At 41.0% G+C, this 15,000-nt stretch overlaps 1 protein-coding gene across 3 annotated transcripts in view; it reads left to right on the forward strand.

Annotated features, from left to right (window-relative positions):
- spdl1 (spindle apparatus coiled-coil protein 1) overlaps positions 1–15,000 on the forward strand; it is a 67,274-nt gene that overhangs the window by 47,389 nt on the left and 4,885 nt on the right. For 2 of the 3 annotated variants that reach the window (XM_086024188.1, XM_086024190.1), the window contains 6 exons: positions 424–564; positions 2,346–2,452; positions 4,224–4,344; positions 8,466–8,532; positions 8,630–8,800; positions 8,870–8,945. In XM_086024188.1, the coding sequence (XP_085880314.1) occupies positions 424–564; positions 2,346–2,452; positions 4,224–4,344; positions 8,466–8,532; positions 8,630–8,800; positions 8,870–8,945 (683 nt within the window). The remainder of the gene's footprint in view (positions 1–423; positions 565–2,345; positions 2,453–4,223; positions 4,345–8,465; positions 8,533–8,629; positions 8,801–8,869; positions 8,946–15,000) is intronic. The other variant, XM_086024189.1, reaches the window with a different exon arrangement.

Genomic DNA, 15,000 nt, shown 5'->3' on the forward strand with positions numbered 1-15,000 from the left:
ATTCCGTCTCTCTCTTGCCTTGGAACTTAGGCCGAATTCATCCTTTTAATATTTTACCACTTCACAACTTAGTATGGATGCCTTTTTATTTGTCATGGCTCAAATAGCTGCTCACCCCATCGTCTGTGTGTGCATTTCCTAAAACACGTGCCCAACATAGAGTACGTCGGCAGCCAAAACGTCACAAAATAAACAACACATGAACATGGTGAGGGTTTATTTTCCACGCGCGTTTAAGTTTTAATCATGCCAGGTGAAAATGATGAAGTATGTTAGACAGCCGAAAGCTAACGCGGATGAAAGCGAGCGCCCTGGCAGCATTAGATTAGTGTTCGTTGAATCCGGCCCCCGCTGTCAATAAATTAATGACCATTCAACACAATAAGGCCCAAGCATAATTGTCATTTTTCATACTTTGTTCAGGTCCACAATGCCACTCTTATGCAGCTCCAATGTTCAAGAGCTGACCCCTCTCAGCTGGACAGACTCCTGTCTATTTTGTTAGAGAAGAATGATGAGATACGACATTTGAATGCTAAACTACAGAGACTGGAGAAGTTTGAGGTGAGTGTTGATCAATTTGGAAATTTTGTATGCGCTGGCAAAGCATTGTTTCATAGCTGTGTGAAGTTGACCCTCAAGACCTACTACGGTATTGTTTTTACTAGGGTTGTCACTATCAAATATTTTTTGAGTCAATTTTTCTATCGACTATTCAATCAATTAATTTAATTATCAATTAAACCATTTTTTCGCATTACAATGTATTGCAACATTGCAAAAAAAATCCTGTTGCTTTTTATGACCTGATTATTTTTGTTTATTTGATCTTCTTTCATGATTTAACAAAACCACATAACAATTAAGCAGTATCAACCAAGAGGGAGCGGCAATGTGCTCACCAACAATGACTATGTTTACATGCAGCCAATAAACCTTTTTAAACCCAAATATTGGCAGTATTCAGGTTTTTCAAAGCCATGTAAACATGGGCAATAACACAAATATGCCCTTATTCAGGTTTTTAAAATTCATAATATCATGCCTGGGTTACTCCTTATCCAACCTGAATATGTGTGCATGTACACGCCGATCGCAATATCCTGAATGCACGGGACACTCTACGCATGTTCAACCGCAAGGAATCTTGGTCTTTGTAGTACATGAGGTGCTTGTATGCCTGGTGTTTAGAGCGCACTGCGAAAATACACATATAGTGATAAACATGGAGAAAGCTAAAGTACAACATCACACGTTTAAAGAGACGAGGAAACGGTCTGCTTCATTCATGCGATTAGTGACTTGAATACATATGTGTTTTATTGATGGAAGCAAGTCACAAGCGGAGATAATGTATAATTGCGTCATGACGTCCGTGCGTCGCTGTTTCAGTCGTGTTATCTAAATGGTTGACTACTGAAGCTGTCTGAGTCTGCCCTCATATTGAATATTCATATCTGTGTAGTTCAGTGGGAGGCGTGGATGACAAAATGTTTTACCAAAACTGGCTGCATGTGAAGAGTGAGTCTTACAGGAGCTATTGCTGAACATTGCCAGTCGATTATGACAGCATGAAGCAGTGTAAAACAATCGACCTTTACCAATCAATTTCGCTTGGCTGCGCTGCTGCATGATGTAGAAGACAATTTTATCTCACCGACGAATTTGCTTCGTCATGTAACACTAACAGAGACAACAAAAATAGAATGACGTGTACGAAGGATTTTTGGGGCTGCTGCGTTCCAATATTGAAGAGTGATTTTATTGCACCGGACGAGGAAGATAAAGACAGAAATGTATTACTTCTCTGGGAGGCTACTGTGTACCAACCAGCTGTGTTTGGCATTGTTTGGAACAGACATTTAAGGTCATTAAAAGTTTTTAAAAATCTGTATGACCTCTTTCTTTGCAAATATCCCATGTGAAGCGACTCTGGCCGTACGTGATATCAAAATTGATGAAATTTTGGAGGTATATATAACAGACCAAGACCTACAAAAAAGTCCCTTGGAGCCATTTGTTAAACCAAACAGGAAATCCGCCATTTTTAGTTTTCTTTCACATTTGGCCCCATTTTTTGCCTTTTGTAGCCGTCACATTTTATAAAATTCCTCCAAGAGATTTTATCCGATTGTCTTGAAATTGGGTGTTTCATCCGAAGATGTTTAAGACGACCAGGAAAAACAAAGCTTTTTATCTTTCCGAACGCTGTTGCCATGGCAACAGGCTTTTTGCCAAGAAAAATCATGCTAATGTTGATGGACATATGTGGGAAAACCTATGAAACTTGACACACACAATTGTAAACTATTAGGATGAAATACTAAATGTGTGTTTGTATGCAGATATTGCTGATGACCAAGGAGAGCAAGACACCTCCATCAGAAATTGGTCATGGCCATGATGAGACATTTTATACTGACCTGCTCAAAATGAAACTCGACAATGCAATGTGTGTTAATGTTCTCTTTTTTCGGATCTAAATGAGTAATGTATTAAGCAAGCTGGTGGCCAGTTCGGGATTAATCTAAAATGCACTGTAACTTTCACAGGTAAAGTTAATTTGGATTTCTCTGTTGTTTCATTTGTATTTATTTTTGCACAAATTGCTCTTATCTAACAAGGAGCTGAACGGCAAAAGTCACCACAGGTGTTTTGTTCCAGGAAAATTTCAGAAGTCCATATGTGTCTTTCTCTGACAATTTAACTCTCTGTATCTCTGTGTCAACCTGCTGATATCACTCTATGGCGCTCTGAGCTCAGTGGCCATTTGTTCTGAGAAAATACTGTTTGAAGCTTCACAATGGCAAAGTACTGTCCATAAATTGTTCTGGGTCATCTTCGTCATATGGTGTCAAAATGTGAACAGTATGATGAAGAGTGCTGTTTAAATACTAATTCTAATTGAACCAAGATTGTACCATTAATGGCTGAAGCCATTGTGAATTTTGCTATTCCAGCTTCTTGTTAGAGAACAGCAAGTTGTGCAAAAAGTGCTGAAACATGCACAGTTGGACATTAAAAATGTTAGGGATAGTCAAGTTACATTCACCTCTTACGGTTAGAGTGCATTTAAGATTCGTCCTGAAATTTTGCCCTAAGCCTATTATACCTAACTTTTTGTCAGTACTGACTAGGGTTGGGCACCGAAAACCCGGATTGGAGTGTAACCGGTTCCATCATTCCGGTTCTCCCGGAAGCGTTCAGATTTTAGAATGTCAGTACTAAGTTTCGATTCCTAGTTAGCCGCGCGGAAGAGCTGCGAACGCAGTACGACCAATTTTTTAAAAGTGTGCGCGTAGAAATACCACGTTAGCTTGCCCCCACTCATGCTCAGGTCCTCGGCTCGCTTCGTCCCGGCCGGCAAGCGTGGGCGGCGGCGGCGGTGACGCTGGGCGGGCCCTTCCCACACATCTCCACAGCTGCGGCGGCCGCTGGGACACCGCGGTGGCAGCAGTCGCCCTTCACGCTGTCGGCGATCTGGGTCGACCTGGCTGGGTCATTCGGCTGACGCCTATCCATAGAACTGACACGATGCAGCTCATGACCCAAAGTCAGAATTGGCTAAGTACGTCTAATTGCAACATTGAGCCAACAAGTTCAACACACAAATGCACATATCTAGCTAATATTTAGCTTAGAGCATACACAGCTGCAGCATATCCATAAATACTGTACATACAGATACATCATATGGTACCATATGATTACATAAATTAAATACTTTCCTTGCTTGCCCTTAAAATGCAGCGTTGTTTGTCATATTTATTTTCTTTCTAAAGCAAGACAAGGTTAGCCAGTCAATTGGTGTTCAGTAGCATGCTTTCAGAAACAGTTGCATTATTGTATTGTCTTGAACTTCTCAACAATAATCTTGTGAAAAATAACACTAAATAATACAAAAACATTTATTAAAATAAGTATGCTGGTTAAAAACTGCCCTTTGAGTAATCCATGGTAGAGTTCACAAACAGTAAAAAGTTAAAGAAATTCAAGAACAGAGAAGTTCATGTGATTTGTCCAAAAATAACTTTTTTTTTTGTTAAGAATCGGAATCGAGAATTGTTAGGAACCGGTATCGAATAAAAGAACCGGAATCCTCCAAATTCAAACGATGCCCAACCCTAGTACTGACTAGTATTTTCTGCCAGGTTAGCTTTGTTCTTTTACCTTGTTTTTTTGTTTTGTTTTTAAGCTGTGTGTGCATCTTTTTACCTGTGCAGTAAGGATGTGGAACGTTTAGGAGATGAACTTTCCCTGCAAAGGATGAAATCTTTCTCAGAAAGCCAAAGAGCTCTGGAACTGGAGAGGAAACTCTTCACAGATAATTGTCTTCTCAAACAGGTACACACTGTTAGCAGGTTAATTACCGTGGTATATAACACCAATAAAGGTTGGACAAAACATAATTTTCTCTTTGAGTTCATCCTGCTCATTCAGTGCACCAAACAGCAATGACTAGTACGTGAGCACATTGCAGTAGTAGTGCTGGGTGATATGGGAAAAAAATCTGTCACGATATAGGCCATTTTATATCACAATATAGCCCGAACCCTATATTTTCAGTTTCTATTAAAAAATTATACAATGCACTTTTTACTTGCTTTATTTAGAAGTGACATTAAACAGATCTGTATAAAATTATAAAAAGTAAACGGAAGCAAATTAGCCTGCATATTTTTGCACAAATGTAAATATCAATCTAAATAAGAGGCATAAAAAGGTTTTTGCCGGAAATTGATTTAAAAAAAATAAAACGGAAGTGAAAGCCGTGGAACACAAAATCAAATTTCCTCTCTTGATCTTATTACATGCAGTTGACAAATGATGATAGACACGATAGCACAACAATGACATGTTAAACTCATTTTTATGGTCTTCATATCGTCATATTGCCCAGCTCTATGCAAGAGGTACGTGGAAAGATTTTATAATTTACTTGCCAGATCAATAACAGAAAAATCAGGACAGTTGCTTATTAACCCAAGTGTTTCATGAAAACACACAATTAAAATAAAGTAAAACTCCTATAGTGTATCTGAATATCATTCTTTTTCAGTATTTTGTTCTTCAAGTTTAAATAGCTGTTTACAGGGAACTTATTCAAAGGAGCTCCATTTATTTTTAAGTAAAGCCTATAAAAGTGATGTATAACAAATGCATGTGTATTTTTTATTTTGATTATTTATACATATTAGGGATGGGAATTTCGACTAATTTGTCCGCCGACTAGTCTCAAATGTTATTTGCTACTAGTCGACTAGTCTATAAGCAAGAAAACTTGAAATTGAATACAAATTGAATTCAAAGTTTTTTACAGTAGGTGCTATTTTAGCCCAAATATTAAGGACAATTTAATTTAAATTCTATTGATGTAACAACACCTGACTGAATAAAGGTGAACAATTGAAAAAGAAATACAATGCAATGCATCGCATTTATTATGAATAATGTAATGAGTAATGGTGCCGACTCCCAATCCAGCAGGGTCTCATTCGCTATATGTTCGGTGCATTATCATGCACGCAGGCGACGGCTTTATTTTCTAGTGTCCACGTACCCATCACACTCCGCAGGAGAGCAGCCAAGTTTTCAGCTGTGTTCGGGTGGGGGGGTCTTTGGCACCGGGACCAGGCAGGATGTTTTCCACAGCTGGGTTACTCTGTCCAGCTTCAGGCTCAGGTTGAACATGTGCTGGACAACACACAGCTGGTCTGCACAGGATTTGAGGAGCTGGGGGCTGATGCCATCTGGACCCTGATGCCATCTGGACCCGCTGCCTCCCTCACCTTCATCTTCAGCTGGTTCTTCACCTGAGATGTTGTGAAGGCCAAGGCTGCACAGAAGGGAGTGGTGGCTGTCTGGTGTAGCTGGGAGCTGGAAACTGTGGGGAAAAGAGGGGTGGGTGGCCACTCACAGCAGGGGGAGTAGGTGGAGGCTGCAGCAGGAGAGACTGAGAGGGGGCTGGCATCTGATGGAACTTATTGAAAAAGAGGTTCAGCTCATTTGCCCATTGCAGGTCTCCCCCAGCCCAGGTCTTGGGTCGTCCGTGGCCTGAGATGGTCTTCAGGCCCCTCCAGACTCCCCTGGCATTATTCAGCTGCAGCTGCTCCTCCATCCTATTCCTGTAGGACCTTTTCCCCTCTCTGATCCTCCTCCTCAGTTGGCGCTGCACAATCTTCCGCTCTCCTCCTTGTTACCCGACGCAAAAACTCTCTTCTTTTCCTTCAGGAGAGCTTTAATGTCAGGTGTGATCCAGGGTTTGTTGTTGGATAAACACCTTACTGTCCTAGTGGGTATGGTGTTCTCCATGCAGAAATTTATATAGTCTGTAACAGTGTCCGTTAGAATATTAATGTCTTCCCCATGAGCGTCGTTGAATACTTCCTACACAGTTGCGCTGAAACAGTCCTTTAAGGCCTCCTCTGCCTGTCCAGACCATCACTGAACCGTGTGGGTCACTGCTGGCTGCCTGCAGACCAGAGGTTTGTACACAGGCTGAAGAGCCACCAGGTTGTGATCATCTTTGCTCAGCGGGGGGAAGGACAATGATGTGTATGCCTCCTTGGCGTTGGCATAGAAAAGGTCCAGTGTTTTATTGTCTCTGGTGTGGCAGGTGACACACTGTGTGAATGAAGGCAGAGAGGAGGAAGGGGAGGCATGATTGAAGTCACCAGAGATGAGTAGCAGGGCATTTGGGTGCTGTGTTTGTAGCCTGCTCACATCTGCAGTCAAGACATCACAGGCTATGTCACTGTTGGCAGCGGGGGGGAACTACACGGTCACCGCGATCACATGACTAAACTCTCGCGGGATATAGTATGGTCTCATGCCGACAGCTAACAGCTCAATGTCCCTACTGCAGAGCTGCTCCTTAATCGTGATGTGCCCAGGATTACACCATTTATCGTTCACAAACACAGCCAGCCCTCCTCCTTTTCTCTTAGCACTCTCCAGCGTCCTGTCCGCGTGTAGGATTTGGAAGCCGTCCAATTCTACGACCGCGTCCGGCGTTAAGCGCTGTGAGCCACGACTCCGTGAATAGTAATGAGCCGTCGAGCAACTTTTTTCAAAAGTAAAACTACGTAAAAGTCAGTCTTTTCAACAGTGACTCTCCTCTAAGTTTGACTGCACAGTGAGCAGAGATCAGCTGCTACAGAAAGTAAATAAAACTGAGTTAACTGAGTTACATTTTTTAGTACGTTTTAAAATTTAAATTAATCTCCATAGTTAATGCTTTAACTTTGACAGCCCTAATATATGACTATTTTCAAGGCGACATACCATTTTTTTTTCAAGTTAAAGTTAAAAAGAACCCCTACGTGAGCCTTCACCTTACCGTGGTGGAGGGGTTTGTGTGTCCAAATGATCCTTGGAACTGAGTAGGTTATCTGGGGCTTTATACTCCTGGCAGGGTCAACCAGGATAAACAGGTCCTAGGTGAGGGACCAGACAAAGCGTGGCTCAGAGACCCCTTATGATGTTTAAAAACATTGACCCACGAGTTCCCTTGCCCAGACGTGGGATACCGGGCACCCCCTCCTCCCCCTCTGGAGGCAGCTCTGGAGGTGGGGCTTGCTATTGAGCACCTGGTGACCGGGCCTGCACCCATTGGACCTGGCCAGGCACAACCGGACAGGTCAACGTGGTTCAGCCTTCTCAGGGGCTCACCTCCTGTGGGAGGGGCCAAAGTGGTCGGGTTCCCTGTGAGCTGGGCGGCAGCAAAAGGCAGGGATCCTCGCGTCTCCCCACAGAACTCCCTGAGGGACATGGTCGAACCCCTTCTCCAAGTCCACAAAACACACGTAGCCGGCTTGGGCGAACTCCCTATGCACTCTCAAGTATCCTGCAGAGGGTGTAGAACTGGTCCACTGTTCCTTGGCCAGGACGGACAAAAGCCACACTGCTCCTACTGAATTTCAGATTCAACCTCCCAATGGACCCTCATCTCTCGCACCCCACAATAGACCTTAACAGGGAGGATGAGGAGTGTGATCCCTCTGTAGTGTCAACACACCCCCGGTCCCCATTCTTAAAAAGGCCACCTTTGTCTGCCAATCTAGAGGCACTGTCCTCAATGTCCATGCGATTTATTAGAGGCATATCAACCAAGACAACCCCACAACATCCAGAGCCTATAGGCAGGTCTCATTTATCCCCAGGGTTTTGTCACCGAAGAGCCATGTGGCATTTGTTGGCAACATTATGACATGATGAACTCTGACTGCTCAGAACACATGGGTGTCTTGTATGCAAAGGCTGTGTTCCAGCTTTTGAAACTTGTTTTCCTGGTCCAGCAGGTCAAAAGGTGAAACTGAAAGATTTTGCATTTTCATAAAACAATTTAACCTGGATTATTCAGCATCATCAAGTTACAAACGCGCACACACAGAAATTATAACAAAACATTTGTTCATCTATAAAAAGGCTTTCCTTGATTCTGTATTTGGTTTTCCTTCTTCTAGACCCAGTGCGATAAAATGATACTACAGCTTCAAGTGGAAGAGCTACAACACAAATATGAACCTAAAAGTAATTGGATATATTAAGATCTTGAATCTCTTTTTAAATGAGTTGTTTGTATACCATTTCAAGAGCTACATTTAACATGATTGCTTTTGGTCTGTAGAGACAACTGATTCATCCCAGGGGAAAAAGAAAGAGAAACTACCTGTTGATACTGCACCATCATTTGAAGGAACTGAAAAGTTTGCAAAGGAAACAGACATCACTCATACTATGATTCTTCACCCTGAGACAGATAAATGTTCGACTGGTGAGGCAGCATTCCCACGACAAGGTTTGTTTTTTTGCTGTGCTGCTATTTTATGGTCTAGCAACATAGTCAATTATTCTTGTTTTGTTTTAGGATTTGATGTGGTGCCTAAACCAGCCAAGCGTGTCAAAATCGGTGGGGGTGATCCTGTTTTGATTCCCAATCCCAGGTCAGCAATTGTAATTTGAACAATAGTATTTATACAAGGAAAAGAAACTTTACAGTATTAAGCATCAATCTCCCCACTTCAGAATGTTAGCATACCGTCAGGTTCTCTATGACTTGAAACATTTAATAAAAACACTACACAAGGAAAGAAGACAAGAAAGTTTAACTTTGCTCATGAGGAGAACGATACAGACATGCACAGTAACAAATCTCCGACCGCTCTTTCCACACTCTGTCTGTTGCCTCTTTTCTTTACAAAAGGGTGTTTTTTTTCTTGTTTCATTGACATTTGCTCCAACAATTGGTAATTGTAAATCACAGATTGGAATGCTTTGAAAATAACAAACACAAACATGTTAAAACAGACTACTGCAATAAAGTAATTTAAACCGCTGCAATAAAGTAATTTAAATACAGGAAGGTCTTCTTGAACAAAGGCACATTTGCACATCTGTAGCTTGCCCTATCTGCAGTTGAATCTCAAGACCTGCCCTGCTTTCCTTACAGACAACCTTAACAAAGTTTATACTGATGAATAATAAGGCTTGCGACACATAAAAAGAGTAAATATGGGATAACTTATTTACAATTATTCTAAAACATAGAAAGTATGATTTGCTGTCATTCTGTTGCAGGCGTGAAAACAGTATATTAAAACAGAAATAAATGATATAGTAAATGCCAGAAAACAATAGAACAGTGTCAGTCTAAAGTTGGATCAAAAGCCAAAGAATAAAAACATGTCTTCTAATGAGTTTTAAAAATGGACAGAGAGGGGGCTTGGCTAACATTTAACGGAAGGTCATTCCAGTGCAAGGTTATTATCGTAAACGAAAACGAACGAAATAACGAAAAATAAAATTAAAAAAACATTTTTGTTTACGAAATAAAATAAAAACGTGAAAAAAATGTTTTTTGAAAAACGATAACTAACTAAAATACTTTGTCTGCTCACAAGACTAACTAAAACGAACGATAATCGGAGCGAAAATACCATTCGATTTCGTCTTTGTAAGCTTTTGTGATCATTTAAAATGGAAAACATGGCACTGCCGGTTTTATGGCAGTTGTACAGCCGATAGGCACGGCGGTCTGATGGTTATAAAACAAAACTAAAACAACATTATAATGGCGAAGGTTGTGAGAAAACGACAGAGGCCCATTTGGGATTATTTTGATTATGATTGCGTCTCGGAGGCGGTTCTCGTGCGGCATATTGCTTGAGGGAAAAACCCCTCTCACTCTCGCTGTCGCCGTAATCCATATGGCTCGTGGTGCAACAGAATTGCCCTTCACGGTGACCGTTGTGGCAGATCTAACAATGTTATTCCCACCGACGTCGGGCTTGTCATTTGGGGTTGACTACGGACGACGCAGACTTGCGCCTCGCTCTGAATCCCCTCTCGACACTCCATGTTTCAAAAGGCTCGTCTGCGGTGCGGATAGCATCACGTGACCGGGTCCTGCCCGCTGATTCGGCGAATGATTATCACTTCCTCCTCCTCTGCCGTCAATGCACACAGATTTTTCAGCATTTCCTCATAGTTTGCGGCCGTCGACTGACTTGAGTCGTTATGCTTTTAGAGGCAATATTAATACTCGATAATAAAAAAAATACACATCGTGAAAGCAAGATTGACGATATCGATGACGATATATATCGCCCACCTCTCGTTGCAAGTTACTTCTTCCAAAAATTTAGCTAACTCCGTTATTAACTTGGAAAAGTAATTAGTTACTCAGCAAAGTAATTATTTTTTCTATTATGTTCTATCTTTAGTGTAAAAAGATGTACAGTATATAATAGTTGAATGTAGAATTAAAACAATATATTTTTCAACATTTGGCATTTATACGAACTCAACAGATTTCAATTTGCCACATGCATTGAAAAAAAAAATGTTTAAAATTAGACATTGAAAATAGATAACCACACACTGCATATAAGTGCAAAACTGAAATACAAACATAAATTTAAACGTAAAAAAAGACATAAAGGACAATCTCGCCATTAGATAGTACTCTCTGTCAGGTAGTACTATTTGTAGAGATGAGCATTCCGTCCCAGGGACAGAACTGTCTGTCCCAGACGGATGCCCATTTTGCGGATGGTCGAACGGAGGACGAGAACTCTTTTAAAAAAGGATGGACTAAGCAAGGATGGTGGTAGGTTTTTGTCTTCTAATCTGTCTGCCTTCTAATCTTCCCGGGTCAAGTACCGGCTGACGTGTTGTTGTTTTTCTTTAAAAGTCAAGACTGTCTGCTAAGCCTGCACAACACTGGAGTGCTCTTTTTCATGTGCGTTCCGTCCTACAGTATTGTTCTCACAGGCATAGTCTGCCCTGTAGTGGACGCCCATTGATCCATCACTGACGAGGAACAAAAACACTGAAAGCTATGACCCAAAAGTGGAAGACGTTTGTTCTCCTCCTAAACTAACATTGCCTTATTTTACAGTTATTTTCATTGTGAAATAACACAATCAAAATATTTACAAATTTCACATTTGACCAAACTGTATGAACTTCAAACATCCATGTACATGCATGTGTGCGCGCATGTATGTGAGTGAGTGCGAGTGCATGCATGTAGATTTGTTCACCCCACACTATTTTACGGACTATAAGTCGTGTTTTTTTTTCATAGTTTGGCCGGGGGGGCCGACTTTTACTCTGGAGCACGGGTGTCGAAGTCAAATGGACGGGGGGCCAAATAAAAAATTTTGCGGCAAGCCGAGGGCCGGACTGATAGAATGTTCATTGAAATTATTTAAAATGTCCAGATTGGATCGGGTCCTTCGCGCCTGCTGATGATGTCACGCTTTATATTTCTGTAATATATTTCTTTGCCTCTATGTTTGTCACCCCCCTGGCTGTTGTGCTTATATGTTCAGAGTTACTAAATAAAAAATAAAATAAAGTACATTACTGCTACTTTTGCGAGGCAGCTCGTACGTCACTTCCGCTTACGACCCGAGAAGAAGCCGCGGCCCGTCTTGTGAAACAAGATCGGTGGAACGCTTGCGTTTCTCCTGCCAAACTGGAAACAATTTTCTGGTTGACTCGGACTGCAAGATTGTATGAACTGTAGATAATGTGAAGTAAAGCGGAGAGGATCATATGATTGGTATGATGTCTCCAGCTGACTCTATTTTAGAGTGGCAAGGTATGGATGTAGGTGCTCCTGTCAGAGAACACAGGCCCGTATTCCACTTGACACGTCTATTTACTGTGGTCTGCAACAACACAGACAAAGAATAACCTAGCAGCATTATCCAATGCATATCCATTAGTTAACACTATGCCTAAACATTACAATTCACTGTATTAAGCAATTAAACAGCCAAACAATACATACAGTAACAATACACATCCACACGTTTCTTCACTAGAATAGTAATAGTAAGCCGAAATAAATAACTAGTGTTCATCAACGTGAAATCACTCACGAGAGCATATCCAGGCTATTATATACAGCAGTTACCTGACACGAACCAAAATGATTAAACTCACCTTTTAACATTTACACACAACAACAAACGTGGTGAAACACGGGAAATCTGCAACTACTGCGTTTGCTGGCACGAACAAACTACTTGCTAGCTGTGTCGAAGGAAGAGAAAGAAAAGAAACCACGTCTCTCACTATCGACACTTAGCGCTCGAGGAGCGTTCAATGCCTGCTCACAGTGTGGCACATCTCAATACTTCATCGAAACTCAATGAAAATATCAAATGCCAATAATTATTAATAATAAAACGTGAGATTTCTAACATGAAGCATTTCTTAATAAAGTGTGTTTTACTCCGACTTATACTCAAGTGTGACTTATATGTTTTTTTTCTTCTGTATTTGCTTCTGTATTATATTTATGGCTGGTGCGACTTGTAATCCGGAGCGACGTATAGTCCGGAAAACACTGTATTTCTATGTTTCAACAAAGAAAAGTACTTTGAGTTTGAACTAGTGTGTGTGACTCATCCACAATATGTTGGAGTATCTTGTGTGTAAAACATAAACACCAACCAAGAGTCAATAGGACAGTCAGAGTCCAACTCTACAGCAACTCTTTTGACTTCCAGCCGGCTTGATGCCAGCCTATGAATTATAGAAAAATAAACAATTACCACAAATTATTTTTTTTTATTACTGCTGTATTTTTGTTTGTTTTACTGCCTTTTTTTGGCTCTGCCAACGGCAGTGGGAAGGACCTTTTTGCTCGATGCAGGATCTGGAAATTGTAGAACAATAGAACTATATACAATTACTCAAACATGTTTATTGCTGCAGTCAGTATTCATCCATCCATCCATCCATCTTCTCTACCGCTTACCCTCAAGCATGGGAAGAACTTGACCTTTCTTCAACACACATGCCAGAATCTCCTGCACTTTATACACATTTACAGTCATTTTCACATCATTTCTACAAAAGTTTAACCGGGTGATAATTCGTAACTCCTTGTTCAGCGCTGCATTTTTTTCCACATCTACACGCCGGTGCACGATGTATACACACAGTATATAGTACCGTATTTTCCGGACTAAAGTTTTTTTTTTTTTTTTTTTTTTCATAGTTTGGCCGGGGGTGCGACTTATACTCTGGAGCTTATGTGTGAAATTATTAACACCTTATTACTGTCATGGCTTGTTTGTGCTGATGTTTTGTCTCCCTCTGTAGGCGCTTTAGCGCGAAAGAGGGAGGCAAGACATCATAAATACAAGTCAGCACTAACTAGCCATGACAATTACTTCTATATCATTTCACATGTTATTGCAACCCACATAAAGAAACATAAGATACATCATAAAAGCTATTAAAATGCATGAATAATTGAAATGGTTAAAGTCTAATGTTTTGTTAAATAAGTAATTAGAATGGATGATTCCCTTCTTTATTATGCATTTTATGGCTGGTGCGACTTGTACTCCGGAGCGACTTATAGTCCGGAAGATACAGTGCTTGCAACAAATGTTTAGTATAGCAGAATAACGGAATGCATGTGAATGAAGAACGAGGTGTTTTGATAGCGAGCAGGTAGCAACATACTGTCGGGGACTACTCTCGATGCGTCACTTATGGCATTGCGGCGCTTGTTAAACTTGCCTCTTGAGAAGCACGACTTGTCCACAGGCGTCATCTTTACTTTGAATGAATTCATCTACGGCAGTGAATGAGTTAAACATTAAGAAATACAATACCCACCAATAACTATTGCCAAGCCATCTCTCTAGATCAGGGGTTGGAAAACTTTTACATTCAAAGAGCCATTTTGACCTGGTTTCCACGGAAAAGAAAACACTGTGAACCGCAAACACGTTTTGACATGTAAAATGAAGATGTATATAGAGGGAATCCTCATTTTACGAACGAGTTCCGTTCCTACACTGGCTATGTCGGATTATACCGTTAAAGTCAAAATTTACATCAAAATACTTTATATAAAAAAACAAAAATACATTAAAATAAAAAGCATAAGATGTTGTACTTAGCATTACTGCTGAGAAGTGGATGGAGAAAGAGGAGGGCGAAAAAGGCAAAGATACTCCCGGCACGCAAACAGACACGATCAAGACACTCTGCGCATGCTCAATGCTCAACCGCAAGAAATGCTCCTCTTTTTAGTACAGGAAGTGCTTGTATGCGAAAGTGCGTTGTTTGGCACGAAACCCATCGCAAATACACAAGCAGAAGTAAACAAGCTGAGATACGCAGCACAAAAGCACACTTTTGGAGCGAGGAGGAAACCGGCTGCTTCATTCATGTTGTGAGTAACGTGAATATCAAGTGTTTTATTGGCAGTTGAAAGTAATAAGAGGAAATTACGTCCATTTCAGTCATGACGCCGTGTGTCGCCGTACATAGTGGTTATTCAAATGCCGGAGCAACTCTGTCCGCTCAATCATGTAAATGGGATATTCAAAATGTTTCAGAAACCGGAATTTTGACTTTAACCCAAATATTGACTGCATGTAAACGTAGCCACTATGGTGCTGGAGACAAAATGGAGGAGGCGGCACAGGTGTTGACACGTCATAGGTCGTGTGATAATTAGAG

This window comes from Filicampus tigris, chromosome 2 (genome assembly GCF_054856515.1).
Source record: "Filicampus tigris isolate MCC_2025a chromosome 2, RoL_Ftig_1.0, whole genome shotgun sequence".
Classification (NCBI taxonomy): domain Eukaryota; kingdom Metazoa; phylum Chordata; class Actinopteri; order Syngnathiformes; family Syngnathidae; genus Filicampus; species Filicampus tigris.